The sequence below is a fragment of the Trematomus bernacchii genome, unplaced genomic scaffold, assembly GCF_902827165.1.
Source record: "Trematomus bernacchii unplaced genomic scaffold, fTreBer1.1, whole genome shotgun sequence".
NCBI classification, from domain to species: Eukaryota; Metazoa; Chordata; class Actinopteri; order Perciformes; family Nototheniidae; genus Trematomus; species Trematomus bernacchii.
This window is the reverse complement of record NW_022987649.1, coordinates 1,500,467-1,515,581: the sequence shown is the minus strand read 5'-3', so window position 1 is coordinate 1,515,581 and position 15,115 is coordinate 1,500,467. Positions and strand designations below refer to the sequence as shown.

Below are 15,115 nucleotides of genomic sequence, written 5' to 3'. Positions count from 1 at the left end.
CAATCAGAGGCCCTCCGATCGAAGGCAATGATCCTCAGCCGGGAGCCCCCGCAGGGAGGGAAGGAGGGGGTTGTCGCTGGGCTCAGATGTGGTGGGATGAGAGGGGATTGTGAGGAGGAGGAAGGTGGAACCTTCAATATCAAAGAGATTAAGGAAATGTTGGAGGAACAAGTTTCTGTCGGGGATACCGGGCAGTGCTGCGTCCAGCTGGGGGGGGGGGGGTCTTTCGTCCCAACATAGTCAGAAACAGATGCATCACCATGGCAAATAATTATGTAGTATTTGTATGTAATTATAAAGGTTTTTTTTGACAGGAAGTTCAGGGTGTAAGGGACTCTCCGGTTAGGTTGGCCTAACCACATCATAACTAATTTGACTTAATAACTCTAAATATGTCAATGTTTAGTCCTGAGTTCAGCCCTACACACTTTGGATAACTGGATAACTATTATGACAAACATTGTTATGGCCAGCACACTTAAGAATAATTGATGCTAATGTTGAGCCCCGTTAAAATGTTCTCATCCTCATTTATTATTAAAAATGTTTAAATAAAAAACAATATTGTTATTTTCTGAATCCTTGAAGAAAACCCAAATCTAACATACACACCACAGCTTGGATTGTATCGTTACAGCAGTATTTATACCTGATTAGTACTATTTATTTTATTACACTATCCCTTGGGATGAATTTCTTATTTTTTCTTTACTCACCACTGTGTTATTCTGAATGAATCCTGAAAACAAAATAGATGTATGATCTTTGACTCATAATGGTTATTACTGCAACATCCCTACTGAGCTCAGCATCTGAGCCTTTTATTAACAATATTAATGTGATACGTGACTGTGTGTGTGTGTGTGTGTGTGTGTGTGTGTGTGTGTGTGTGTGTGTGTGTGTGTGGGTGTGGGTGTGTGTGTGTGTCCTGGCTGCCAGCACCTTTATAGATGTGTGCAGCGGTGTGTAAAGTGACAGGTAAGAGATTAGGCCTGTAATCCGGGGCCAGACCTGCAGAGAGGGCCACAGGTCAAAATCTGGTCCTGCTGGCCCCAGGACGCACACACACACAGACACACACACACACACACACACACACACACACACACACACACACACACACACACACACACACACACACACACACACACACACACACACACATGCATGCATACAGTCAGACACAAACCACAAACACAGCCATTCATTAATTTATACTGTAAATCCACATGTTAATATTTTTTAAAGCTGACATTGAGTGAGTTTTCAGTGAGGAAACATTGTGTGTGTGTGTGTGTGTGTGTGTGTGTGTGTGTGTGTGTGTGTGTGTGTGTGTGTGTGTGTGCACATCATACCCAGTGTGTACAGTGGAACCCCGCTGAGCTGGGCGTTGTGGAGGTGCAGCTCTGTGAGCCGGCTGGTCAGCAGGGCTTTAGAGAGAGACTGAGCCGGGTAGTCAACCACAGCCACATTACACACATCCAGCCTGGAGAGACGCACACTCTGAAACACACACACACACACACACACACACACACACACACACACACACACACACACACACACACACACACACACACACACACACACACACACACACATTGTTATGCGATCAATACAGGCACATGAACAAAGAAACAGTTCATGGAGATGTCTAATAATCCCCAAAGTAGAGAAATCACAGTGTATGGTGGAAGAAAAGGCTTCACTATTAACTATTAAAACTTAACGTAAAAATAACTGTGATGGGTAGGACACAGAGATGTGCCTTCTTGGGTTCGGGATAGTTCTGAAGTTAGATGTATGAGGTCTAAACTAGTGCTACAACGTACATGGTTCACAGACGCAACTGCAACAAATGTCATCAACGCATACTTATTCCTGTACTTGTTTATTTAATTATTTATTAAGTAGTCAACTCTGATATGCAAATGTCACTACCCGTCTGTTTTTAAACACTGTGATTTGAACTGCATGTGTTGTATTAATGCATGTATCTATGTATGTATAGTAGAGATACAAATACATATATTGGTTTTGGTTTATTGCTTGTTGAGATATGCACTGACAGGATTGCTTTCCAATGATAATAAAGGAATTCAATTCAATTTTGATGAGTGTAAATCAGTACTGGAGGGACCTGAGGAGAGATTAAGAGGTGAACAATTTGGTTGGTTTGGGAGAGTAGAATGAAGTGACTTAGGGTCATGTCATACTCATTTGCTTCATCATAATACATTATAGAGGTATAAGTGTTAGTCTGTTCAATTCTTGTTTCAACAGCCGTTTATTAACACTATTTATGTTGCACGTGACCAGAGATAAAAAGGAGACTTAAGAGCGGTGCAGGGATGACGTATTTATCCAGAAGTAAGCTGCGCATGGGTTCCCTCGACAAAAAAGCAATGGGATTTCTACATAGGATTTTGGAAAATAGCTCAAAATAAGGTCTGTGGAAAACGAACCTGTTTGATAGATGCACGTTTTGTTCAGCCGGATAATATCCACATGTCTTCCCTACTTTTATCATTTTTTAATCATAAATCTAATCACCAGAAGCAACATGCTAACGTTATGCTATAAACAAACTACAGCCGAGTACAGCAGGGTCGCACGACTCTAACGTCACGCCAACATAAGATTCATATTCAAAAATACAGATTCAAAATGTTACTAGTTGAAGCGTTTGTTTGAACAGTTTGCAGGAGGCCAACCCTGTCTCCTAAAAATGACGTTCCCACAGAACTAAACTGCATTCTCAATTACGTTTAGCTAGAAACGTATTTTCTCCCACGTTACGTTTGTTATGAACGTATCTCAAATACTTTTATTTTCTACATATCTTTGCCATTTATTGTCTTGCTTATAATAATGATAATAGTCATTTATAAATATTATTTTAGAGCACACATTTGAAATCGACAATCGGGCTCGATATATGGTTAAATTAAAATCAGTAGGCGAGGCTGTAATTTCGCCAGCTGTTACTCATGAGCGAGGCAGAAAATAATAGTTTTATCATGCCAAAAAGCTGCTGGGTCGGTTGTTATTGTCAATATTAATATAATAATTATTTATTTTTAATAGTCACACTCGATTTCGCCGATTTTCTTGTTGCCCCAGCTGGTCGACACCTCTTTTAGCAGAAACAAAGGCTACATTAATGTATTCAATCGATGTTAATCCATGTGTGTGGAATTAGCGGACGTGACGTTGTGCGATTGCGTCGCCAGGCAACAGCTTGGGTTCATGTTAATTTACAAACTCTTCAACTACAACCCTAGTTATATTTAAAAACATTTTAGAAGGCCTCACAAAATACTTTAATGTAAATTAAAATTAAAATGTGAAGGAATGTGTGTATAACAAAATACATCCGTCATAAACAATACCGGAAACAGACGTAGGCAAGATCCTCAGCTCGGTGATTGGATGGTTTAGCCGCAATGCACGTTGGGATATGGTGTTTATGCGATGTGAAATCCGAAAACATTTAAAAAAAATAATAATAATACTTTATTCCGAGTGTTCTTGCTTTTCTCTTTGAAAGTCATCACATAACGGCATTTTAATACACGGTTCGGCTGCATTAAATATTACATATCTGCCGTAGTTCTGTATTTATAGAGTCCTGATTAGAAGATTTCTGGACACACAGGAACAACTGCCACCAAAACTGAAAACTTGACGTAGATCATAAATATATCAACAATTAAACAAGATCTTACATTTATTTTCACACAATACATCTCCTTGCAGTATCAACACTAATTCGGCTGACTTTTATATTTGATCAAATTGGTAGATAGCATTTACACCATAACGGTGCACAGCTGATAGAAAGGGACACCTACTGGTTAAAGCACGTTATTGCATTTTTTTGTTGAAATAATGTTATTTGATGAAAAAAATATTTAGAGTACATACTTTCATAGGGGGAAAGTAGAAGGTCAATGATAGAAATATAGAATATAAAAAATCAAGAAGATACTGTAAGTGATCTCTACAATAAAACAGTTTAGTGCAGGACGTCCAAAGATATTAATAGAAGGATGTGCAAAACAGAAAAACTAATAAGGCTTTATTAAACATTAAAGAATACTTTAGGTTAAGGTCTTCTTTCAATTAAGAAAAAAAGCTTTGGGGGTATCTACAGATAAATATTAAGCCTGACAAAGTACTAATATATTGCTTTCCTGCAATGTTAACTATGTCGAAGCGCTTATTTTAACTGATACAATTATTCTGTATTCATGTTTTATATTCTCCATTTATTTGAATAAATGACTGAATAAAAGCACACTGTTTAATGATGTATTTGTTTTATCTTCTGTCAGAACAAGTATTGCTATTGTTTTACATAGTATATCCTTTAACAGCCAGAATTATTTCTAGAAAATGGTGAAGGTTTGTTTAAGAGAAGGCTGTAATGAGAGTTCACATTTATGCTACATTGAAGGGTGGAATTGACTACACATCTTCAGAAATATAATTTGCTTCAGATATACTGTAACTCATAGCAATATTGTAACCATTAAGAAAAGCCAACTGCATTAAAAACCCAGTTAACAAACACAAGGTAAAGTATTTTTCCTTCAGTAATGAAGATGTAATTCCAATGTAGACACACCTGGGGTCGCTGTTCAGTCTGTTACGCTGAGCCATGCATTGTCTGGAACGTAAAAGGGACGAAGAGGACGAAGTGAAGTGACGTACTTCCCATGTGAAAACATTCCCAGTTAAACATGCAAAAACATATCGCTAAATAAAAAGATAAAAAACTGGCATGTAATTTACGTTAGAATAAATAGAATGGTTTTGAATAACCCCCAGTGCCTTAATGTACCAGCGAAAGAGGCTGTTTGGATGATAATTTAAAAAAAAAGGTTTTTGCCAATCTGATCAGAAATGTAAGAAAACCATGGATTTGTGGATCTTCAAAGAGCCCGATTACGATGGCCAGACAGGCAAACAATGACATTAAATCATTGGAAATCGACGATCGGGCTCGATATATGGTTAAATATAGCAGTAGGCGATCGATGTCCATAGATGAGAGTAAAATCTACGCCACTTTACAGCCCCGCCCACTTTTGGGGAAACCAACGCTGTCATTTGAACGGCGATCAAGCCTGAAGCCACAGAGCTCTTCTCTTACTGTCCTTTCTTCTTAGAGGAAGTACAGAAACACTGAACTCTGGATTTGTTTTAATGTTTGAGGTGCAATAAACGACACAGCAGCTTTTTGGCATGATACAACTATTATTTTCTGCCTCGCTCATGAGAGTATTAACGGCCCGTCCACACAGCGGCGTGCGTTAAAGCTTCAACGCTTCAGCCCATTCCCTTTGAATGGGGTGACGTCACGCTTCACCGAACTGCATTGTGGGAGCGAAGCGTAGCTTTGCTCACGTTGCTCGCTGCAAAAGTTAAGCAATGTTCAACTTTTGAAGCTTCGACGGAAGCGCCAGCCAATCGAATCATATGCCAGTACAAGCTCTAGCCAATCAAACCGCTGCCTGTGTGTCCGGGGCGGGAGATTCAGGTGATTGGTTGTTGGTCTAGCTTCAGACATGCCCGCCGGCAAGCGACAACGCACGCCGCTGTGTGGACGGGCCGTAACAGCCAGCAAAAATTACAGCCTCGCCTACTGATTTTAATTTAACCATATATCGAGCCCGATTGTCGATTTCAAATGTGTGCTCTAAAATAATATTTATAAATGACTATTATCATTATTATAAGCAAGACAATAAATGGCAAAGATATGTAGAAAATAAACGTATTTGAGATACGTTCATAACAAACGTAACGTGGGAGAAAATAAGTTTCTAGCTAAACGTAATTGAGAATGCAGTTTAGTTCTGTGGGAACGTCATTTTTAGGAGACAGGGTTGAGGAGGCAGGTACTCGCTTTCAAGCAGAACAGGGCAAACAAACTTAGAGGAGTGTTTACGTGTTCAGCGTAATGACGTACAACGTCCTCCACAACTTCTGTAGTCCTATTCAGCCACATGTTAACAACCATCGCTTTTCAGACACGTAAACTCTTCAGAACTCACCAGTGGGGTAACTGCTGATGGATTTAATGTCGTAGAACAAAACCTGATCCGTCTCTTTGTCTCAACCACAGACCTTATTTCCAGCTATTTTCCACATTCCTATGGAGAAACCCCATTGACTCTGAGACGAGGGAACCCGAAGTGGTAAAATGCTAACTCACTTCCGGGTTTTAGGACTCGTCACTGCACCACTCTATATAGGACATATTAAGTCTGCTTTTGATCTCTGGTTGTTTGGGTCTCTAACTCCTAGGGGGGATATCAATGCAACTTTGATTCTTGCCATAAACTGCTGTTGTTCTTCTCGGCTCTAGTGTTTATGGCCCTCGGTTTTTCAAGCCGGACAGATTATTTGCGGTGCAGTTGGACCAGTTTTCAGGGTGGAGAACTAAAAGGCGCCTAATCAAACGACCATGGCCACAGCCGGCATTAAACGCCCCAGGAATGAGACCAAGCTGCCTCCATAGATACATTTTATCCTGGTAATATGGAGAAACAAAGTCAGAGCGCAATTTGAGCTGCTTTCATGAAGACATTTCCCAATTTGCCAAAGCCTATGTCAGTTTCAAATATTGAAATTAAAACTTTTTAAGAGTTAGTTTATTCCAAGAACTCTATAACCGCACATAAAGAGGATTCCAACATTTCTAACAAAAATAAACCTAACTGTAAGTCATTTTCAGAGTCCTTCCATTGTGTTGCTGTGATCACACAGACCTGGCAGAGGTAGCATTTGGACCCCCAGCTAATCAGTTATGCCTGCTAATGCTATCTGTGAGGCTGCAGTGGTGGTGTGTGTGTGTGTGTTGTGTGTGTGTGTGTGTGTGTGTGTGTGTGTGTGTGTGTGTGTGTGTGTGTGTGTGTGTTCGCAGTGGGAGAACTTCTCACCCTGTTTGCTCTGCCCTGCATCTTCAAACCATGTAATGTGCAACAAACTCCCTCCCAGGATGTACATTACCCCCCCAGAGAAAGAGATTACAGTTCCACTGCGTCAGCCCACCTGCTTTATCAAATGAGCGAGGGCCCTCCAACACAATGTTCCCATACTGCTGTTGTCAGAAATGTCAAGATGGGTTGTAGATTCATAGTACAAACATCATATCCAGCAAGGACGCTGCTCCCTGGAAAAAAGGAAAAAGAAAAGTGAAGGAGAGAAAATGAAGAAATGTGACAGGAATGTTATGAAGTTCTTTTGGAAGAAAGAAATTGCTTCTAATCTGATACAGAGAAGGCCTGAATATGAAAGTGAATTGGAAGAGCGAAGATGAGGAAAATAAGTTTTGCTCATAAAACTCACATTTTCTTCCAGTTGGGCTGCCTGCAGATTGATGAAATCAAAGTGCAGCGATTTCAGAACGGCTTCCAGAGCTTCACAGGAGCGCTGGTCTAATCGCTCACCTTGATAGAGGCAGGCAATCAAAGGGAGATAATTGGGAGGCTGTTTGCTAACAGGCAAAATTGCACGGCTCTAAATGCGCTTTATCCTCTTTCTGAAATGAGCGTTTCAGCAGAAATCACAACAAAACAACTTCCTTTATGGGCGAAGTTATCCGTGTGCGTTTCTGTGTTTTCTTTTAATAAAGTTGTGAGGCTTGATGAGGAACAGAAATAATGACAGCTGCAGTCAGAAGTTTCCATGATTGGAGCTCCAAGATGTGTCCAATGATTACTGACTGAACACTGGAATCAATAAACATTCTGGTATTTGGCAACGGAACTTCTAAACACCTAAATGTAATCTGATTACTTTTCCTCCATAGCCACATTCAGCATATGTATCATGTGTAATCAAATACAGGAATATTGGGGTGTTCTGCATGTGTGATTTTACGTTTACAATCACAATTTATTTATACTTTCACTTTAAGTATTATACTACTTCATATTGAGTAGTTGAAGCACTTTGAATAGGAATTGGGTTTGTTTTCTTTGGGATGCTGCTTCTTGTCACCAACAATAAGAATGGATCAAAATGGACCCTGTCTATTTGACTTTTTCCACTCTGTTTTTTTCTTGTACTTTTTAGATTCAACATATACTGTACTGTACATACCAACAGTAGTTCTAACTGATTATACAATTAATTAATTGCTTTGCACCTATCCCTAAACCTTTTTATTTTTTATTTGAGTATATATAAATGTATACTTTATACAGGAAGTTCAGGTTGTAATTGACTCAGTTACGTTTGCCCTGTAAACAGAATAATAACTGATGCTATCATTGAAATCTAGATACGTAAATGTGTTATCATGAGTTTTGAGTTCAGCCCAACATACTTTCACTAACTGGATAACTTCCGGAAACTATAGGTAATGTAGTTATGACGAAGAATAAGAATAACCACATGCCAAATTGGTTCAAATATCATACCTCATTTATCATTTACATTTTCAAAATAAAAGTCAGAAATGTGATTTTCTGAGTTCCTGAATTGAACTTCAAACTGGGATACACGACAGAGCCTAGAATGTGTATCGTTACTGTAGTATTGATACCTGATTGATTTGATTACACTATCCCTTAATTGGGATGAACTGTAGTATTTACTCACCACTGTCTTTACTATTTCACTTTCATCTGCCTTCTGTGCAAATATATGTTTATCTTTTGTTCTTCTAACAAGTTTCTCTCCTCATGCGGCACTTTGTAATCTGATTACTCTTGATCGGGAGTCACACTGATCAGAAACATGCCCCCCCCCCCCCCTCTCCTGGGTTCACTCTTATCTCCCCGGCCATGAAGGGGGAAACGATAATTACTATCATAATTATTTCCAAAATGATTTTTTTCCCTGTGTTTTAACAATAATCACTTAGCTGAGCGATGGCAGAGGGCGGGGGGGGGGGGAGCCATCTGAAATCCCATTTTTCTAATCCGCCCTGCGTCGAGAAGATAATAACGCAGCGACACCCGCAGTCAGATGTCATCAGTGCGTGACGACAGAGACACCCATCACCGCATCACACAACACACACTGCAGCTGTGTGTGTGTGTGTGTGTGTGTGTGTGTGTGTGTGTGTGTGTGTGTGTGTGTGTGTGTGTGTGTGTGTGTGTGTGTGTGTGTGCTGCACTCTGTACTGCAGAGTTCTGAGACCTCTATCGTGAGGTCAGAGGTCAGCTGTAAGGAGACACTGAGGGTTCAGGATAAGAGCTGGGGATCGGTTTAATGTGAGAACTGATCACATTCAGTTTAGGTGACAGACTAGAGCTAAGATTAGGTGTAGTTTAATGTACACACGAGCTAAAGGATCAGCAGGCAAGGGTTTGGGATTTCATCCACAGTTAGGTTTAGGATTAGGATCAAATTCAGTATAGGATTAAAAACCTGTATTTTAACTATGATACATTTTGGTGCTACAATTAAATGTGTCCTACTGTAAATGTAGTTTTTGACTAGAGTAAAATGTTTAGGGTAGGTTAGATGTAATGTAAGAGTTACATTCAAAGTCAATTCAGAAAATTGGTTAGAAATGAAACGGGGTTTCATTTGGTTGAATGTGAAGCTGAATGTAGTTTGTGTTCAGGGTTTGTATGAAAACTGGCATCATATTTTAGTTAGGGTGACGGAATTAAATTCAAGATTAGGTTCAGGTTCGAATTTACTGCTGGAGTTGATTTTAATATAGGATTAAGACAGAATAAGAATTAGGTTTACACTTTGTTTAGAACATGTTGTTGGTGTTATTGTCTCAACAGTGATCTGCTTCTCTGTTTCATGTAATCATATAGTCACAAATATATATATATATATATAACTGGGAATAATTTTTTCCAGATTCCAGTTTGGTTATTATAGCCGATTATTTTCCTATGTTTAACACACAACAAAAAACAAGTAAATAACTGCAACAAACAATATGCACTCATTTTAGTAAACCCCAGCATTGTGTCTGTGTGGGTGAAACATGTTCAGAACTGGTCTCCCATATTTCTATCCTATAATTGCACTTTGATTGAATATGTATACAATTGCAAAATCATTCAGTGTATCATGCACGTCCCATAAAGCCCTCAAACACATTTAATAATGACGGAGTGAGCTTACCTTTGAGATCCAGACATTTCACACCGCCACCTACACACACCCCCTGCTGAGAGAGAGAGAGGGGGGGGAGGCAGGAGGTGTGAGGGAGAGGCGTGAACACACACACACACACACACACACACACACACACACACACACACACACACACACACACACACACACACACACACACACACACACACACACACACAGGCACAGAGATTTGGCAGCAGCAGTGCCCCCCCCCCCCCCCTCTTTCCGCTCGGCCTCTCCTCCCTGCCCTGCCGTAGCGGTTTGATCAGGAGGCTCATTGGACGCCAGAGCATGAATTATGAATTTCACACAGTTTACCGCCGCCGTCGATGGTGACACGGCGTCCTAATTAACCAGTGTATAATAATTAGAAACAGCTGGTCATCAGTTGATGTGTTCATTTGCCAGAGCCAGTGTTCCACATACATCTAATTTGACTGCATCAATCACCGGAGGTGGCACATTTGTGCGGAGGGTGGAAAACACACTTCTTTTTTCAACTGACAAGCAAAACAGGAAGAGGGAGCAGGTTCTTTTTAATGGCTCCTTTATTGATGCTGGTAACATTCTGTGTTATTAGGGTAAGATGATTTGGATCCTATAAAGAAGGTTTGATCTGACCTGGTTTCTGTTTTAAAGCCACCATAAACTGAATTGTTCACGTTGATCAGTGAAGAGGTACATGTCTGATACACGACTGCCTATAAATAATAACAATACAATACATCAATAGAAAGAACTTCACTCGTTTTAAAGATGTTCCAATAAGGACACAGTTCTGGGCAATATGAGGATGTTTAGCAGGGCAACTGTCAAATGTGAAACAAGTGATATTTAAAGTAAATGATAACATCTCGAAGTGGAGGCATTCATTGAAGGCCACCCACAGCCAGCAGGGGGCCCCAGGAGTGAGCAGATTACAGATATGAAGTCTGTGCTTTCCTATACTTTTATATTTCTCACAGCATTATACTACCATATTATTTAGGCTTTTATTGAGTTGATTTATTTTATTTGAATATTCTTATTGTAAAACATTGCTACATGATTTTAAACAGTTGTTTATAGGGTTAAGACATCATTTCTTAATCTCTGAGTGATGGGATTTTATGTGAACACAAAATATCTGTTATAAAACATATAATACAAGTCTGCCTAAGTGGGAACAGTTCTGCTTTATTAGTATGACAGATTTCAGTTTGTTCTGTTGAAAGTCATGTGAATGTGCACCAATCAGGATCCAGCTACATTTAAATTAAAAACCATACGGTTGTGAGTTCTCTGCTGCTGTCAATCATTACATTTCATGTCACTTTTATCCAAAGCGACTTACATACTCAATACTGTGGGCAATCCCCACAGGAGCAATTTGGGGTGAAGTGTCTCAGGGACACAACGACATGCTGACTGCAGTGGGGTTTGAACCTGTGCTCCCCTGATCCGAATACCAACGCACTAGTCCACTGCGCCACACCCCCCCCCCAAATCAAACTCAATCAGACCACGCCCACACAGTCAGGAGGAGCAGAGCTTCTGATAGTCAACTCTTGATTTGAACATGAACATTTACTTTATCATTTCCTACATTTCTTTTGTTTACTCAACAAAAAGTGAATGGTGGGTCGCTGTAGACCCCATTCCCGAAGCAGAGGACCTGGGTTTGATTTGGACCGTTGGACAATTTACACGTGTTATCCCCTCTGTCTCCCCCTCTACTCCCTCTTTTCAATAGAGGCACTTGTGGCCCAAAACATACTTTTCTAAAAGAAACAAATACATAAATAATATAAAAGTTGATGGGGTTTGGGGGGCCAATTGTGCCCAGGGCCCCAAAACTCTAGTCCCAGCCCTGTCACCCCCTTCATGTCTTTCTGTGTGCCCTACACTGATCCCAGCCGTCTCCTCAGTCACTGCCTTCTTATTGCCAGCTGCCTTGCTTCATCTCTCCTTGCGAAATATGATTCATTGTTAAAAGGGACATGCAGAGAGGAGAGAGGAAAGGAGAGAGTAGAGGAGAGAGGAGACGAGAAGGGAGAGAGGAGAGGAGGATAGAGGAGAGACGGCGGCCATAATGTGCTCCTTTTGAAAGAATGATACGGATCAATGGGACATAAATGGCAGTATACAAGAGGCTCTGAGTAACTGCTGGAGGTGGCTGAATTTCTCCTCGTAATCATCTTAACTCAAACACACTTTTATATGAACAGAACAGGGCTTGTCTCTCGAACTCAAATGGAGTGCAGATTACATTTCACTTTGTTTTTTTTATTCCTTTGATTCTCAAAAAACAACAAATTACATGACAAATGATTTTGGACATGAATTCTATATTATTATTTAATCTGTAGTTATCTTTTTCACCTGACCCTTTCACTTGGAGCAAAAAGGTCTAATATAAGAAGGACTAGTAAATTAATCTACAACAATCTTTGCATAAAATATAATCAACATATGTATGAGATATGCAAGACATTGCAATGAACATACATTTGGTTTCCAAGTCTAGTTTTAATTAAATGAAATATACCTGGACCTCATTATATAACATATTATGCAGAACTTCAGGAAGCTGCTGTTTCGGTTGTGAAACAGAGATGTGCATATTTTCTTTGCACTTCGCATTTTAATTATAAAGTTAATTTTATTATATCCTGTGTGCTGCCTTTCAAACTCAGGAGTTTTTGATCACGCTTAGTCCAAATGGGCCTGATGTGTCTCTGTCCATCTTTTTCTGCCTAGCGCCAACGAATTAAAAAAATTGATTTACAGCAGGGGTGGGGAACCTCCGGCCTCCGGGCCGTATACGGTCCGCGAGACCATTTGATACGCCCCTCGAGGTAATTTATAAACACACGCAAATAATTAAAGAAATCTAGACCGCAACAGAATTAAACACGCGACTGCCTGTTTTTCCTGGCCAAGGACAGGTTCCTTGAACACAACACGAGCGTAACGTGTCATCACGTGGTGTAGTGCTGCCGGAACGCCGCACCAGCACTTCAAAAATTGCAGTACCCATAAGGAACATAAGGAGCCGTACACATACCGCAGTTTTTGCGTAGCTTTGTCTTTAGTTGTAAACCCAGTGACGATCTGTTCATCTGACATGTTATTAGCATCTGGTTAGCTAGCTATGCTAACGGATATAAAGAGCTTTTTCTACAACCAGGTGGAAGAAAGCTCTCTCCTGTCAGACTGAGAGGCTGATAACCTCAGCTCAGTGAGGTAGAGGCACACCTTTATATGATCATTATAGTTATCAAAAAATAAGAGAATAAATGAAAAACTGGTATAAAATACTATATGACAGTAAAATAAAGTGTATTAATAAACAAGAATACAGTTTAACGGCCCGTCCACACGGCGGTGTGCGTTGAAGCTTCAACGCTTCTTCCCATTTACTTTGAATGGGGTGACGTCACGCTTTGCCGAACTGCATTGTGGTTCCGTCGCTTCGCTTTGCTCGCGTTGCTCGCTTCAAAAGTTGAGAAAAGTTCAACTTTTGAAGCTTCGACGGAAGCGTCAGCCAATCAAATCATATGCCAGTACAAGCTCTAGCCAATCAAACCACGTGCTTGTGTGTCCGGGTCGGGAGATTCATGTGATTGGTTGTTGGTCGAGTTTCAGACACGCCCGCCGGCAAGCTTCAACGCACGCGGACGTGTGGACGCTGCGTAAAAGGGGAGTGATTTGTAAAATATAAAGGAAATCTGTTTACAGTTCTGTTTCATATGGGTGTTGAGAGATCAATAGATCTCTTCATTTTGCTCTCAAAGTGCACCAGATAGATGCTTTTAACTTTTAACTTCAATATTAAAAAAGATCTGCATGCATGCACGAGTCATAGGGAGTGTCTGCATTTTGGTCCTTATGCCTTTTACACACTCTCTCCAAAGCATAACATAAAAATGTTGAAAATGAAACAGAAAGATATCTGGATTAAGAGGTTGCTTTTTCTTTGCACAGCAGGAAAGAAAGGCCAAATGAATGGGCTGTGATTTTAGTTTTTTTTAGCAGAGGTTGGAGTTCAATAATTTGTACGGGGAGGATGTTGTAAAAATTGAAATGGCCCTTGAGAGGAAAAAGGTTCCCCACCCCTGATTTACAGTGTAAATCCATGAATACAACCAAATAATAAAACACCTTTCACGCCTACAAAACTGGGATTCTCAGGAAAACAATATGAATCAGAGGGATATTTGTATTTGTGCTTATTGTAACGCTTTAGCAGTTTCAGCAGGACTGGTGTCAGACTCTGTGTACAAAGTGCAGCACAGCAGAACAGGCCGAGCCTCTCAGCTGCTGGCCTTTCAGCACCAGGCCGAGGAAGGTTTTAGCCACGGTTGTGGAGTCCAGCTTCCTCCATTCATCTCTCTCTGACTTTAGTTTGGTCTGTCACAACAGCAGAAAAGGAAAATAAAGTGTCAGTGATTGCTGGCGTCCGGCTAGTGACTGAAACCGCTTTGTTTGTGGCACCGAGCCAAAGCACCACGCTCGGCAAGAATGTGCAGGCAACTGGCTGGGAACCCATATCACACACACACACACACACACACACACACACACACACACACACACACACACACACACACACACACACACACACACACACACACACACTAAGAGAAACACACAGCACTTCCTCCTCCTCACAAGAAGCACAGTGCGGCTGTTTTTCATCTTAATGAATTTCTGAACTAGTGCGTTCCTTCTCCGCTCGCCGCTGCCTCGTGGTGAAAGACGGAAACCGAAGGCGCCGGCTGCCAAATCTATTGATGTGTCAGGGGGAGAGAGGACAAAATGGAGTGATAAAAAGAAAAGCGCTGCTCCCTCACACAGGCGGAGAGAGGATCTGCTTTCCAAACTCGAAGTCATCTCCGCTGAATTCACTGTACTCTTCAGTCAGGTGGCTTTGTATTCAAATCTGTTTGACTGCTCCATTTTTCTCCTTAGCCCATTTCATTAACTGAAGAAAATCTAAATAAATATATAT

The 15,115-nt window shown here is 40.6% G+C and overlaps 1 protein-coding gene across 1 annotated transcript in view; it reads right to left on the bottom strand.

Annotated features, from left to right (window-relative positions):
* Window positions 1-15,115, bottom strand: part of si:dkey-288a3.2 (protein phosphatase 1 regulatory subunit 37) — a 74,217-nt gene that overhangs the window by 41,407 nt on the left and 17,695 nt on the right. Inside the window, 5 exon segments of the mRNA XM_034134770.1 lie at window positions 1,356-1,503; window positions 7,063-7,155; window positions 7,157-7,183; window positions 7,360-7,460; window positions 10,111-10,156. Of these exon segments, the coding sequence (XP_033990661.1) occupies window positions 1,356-1,503; window positions 7,063-7,155; window positions 7,157-7,183; window positions 7,360-7,460; window positions 10,111-10,156 (415 nt within the window).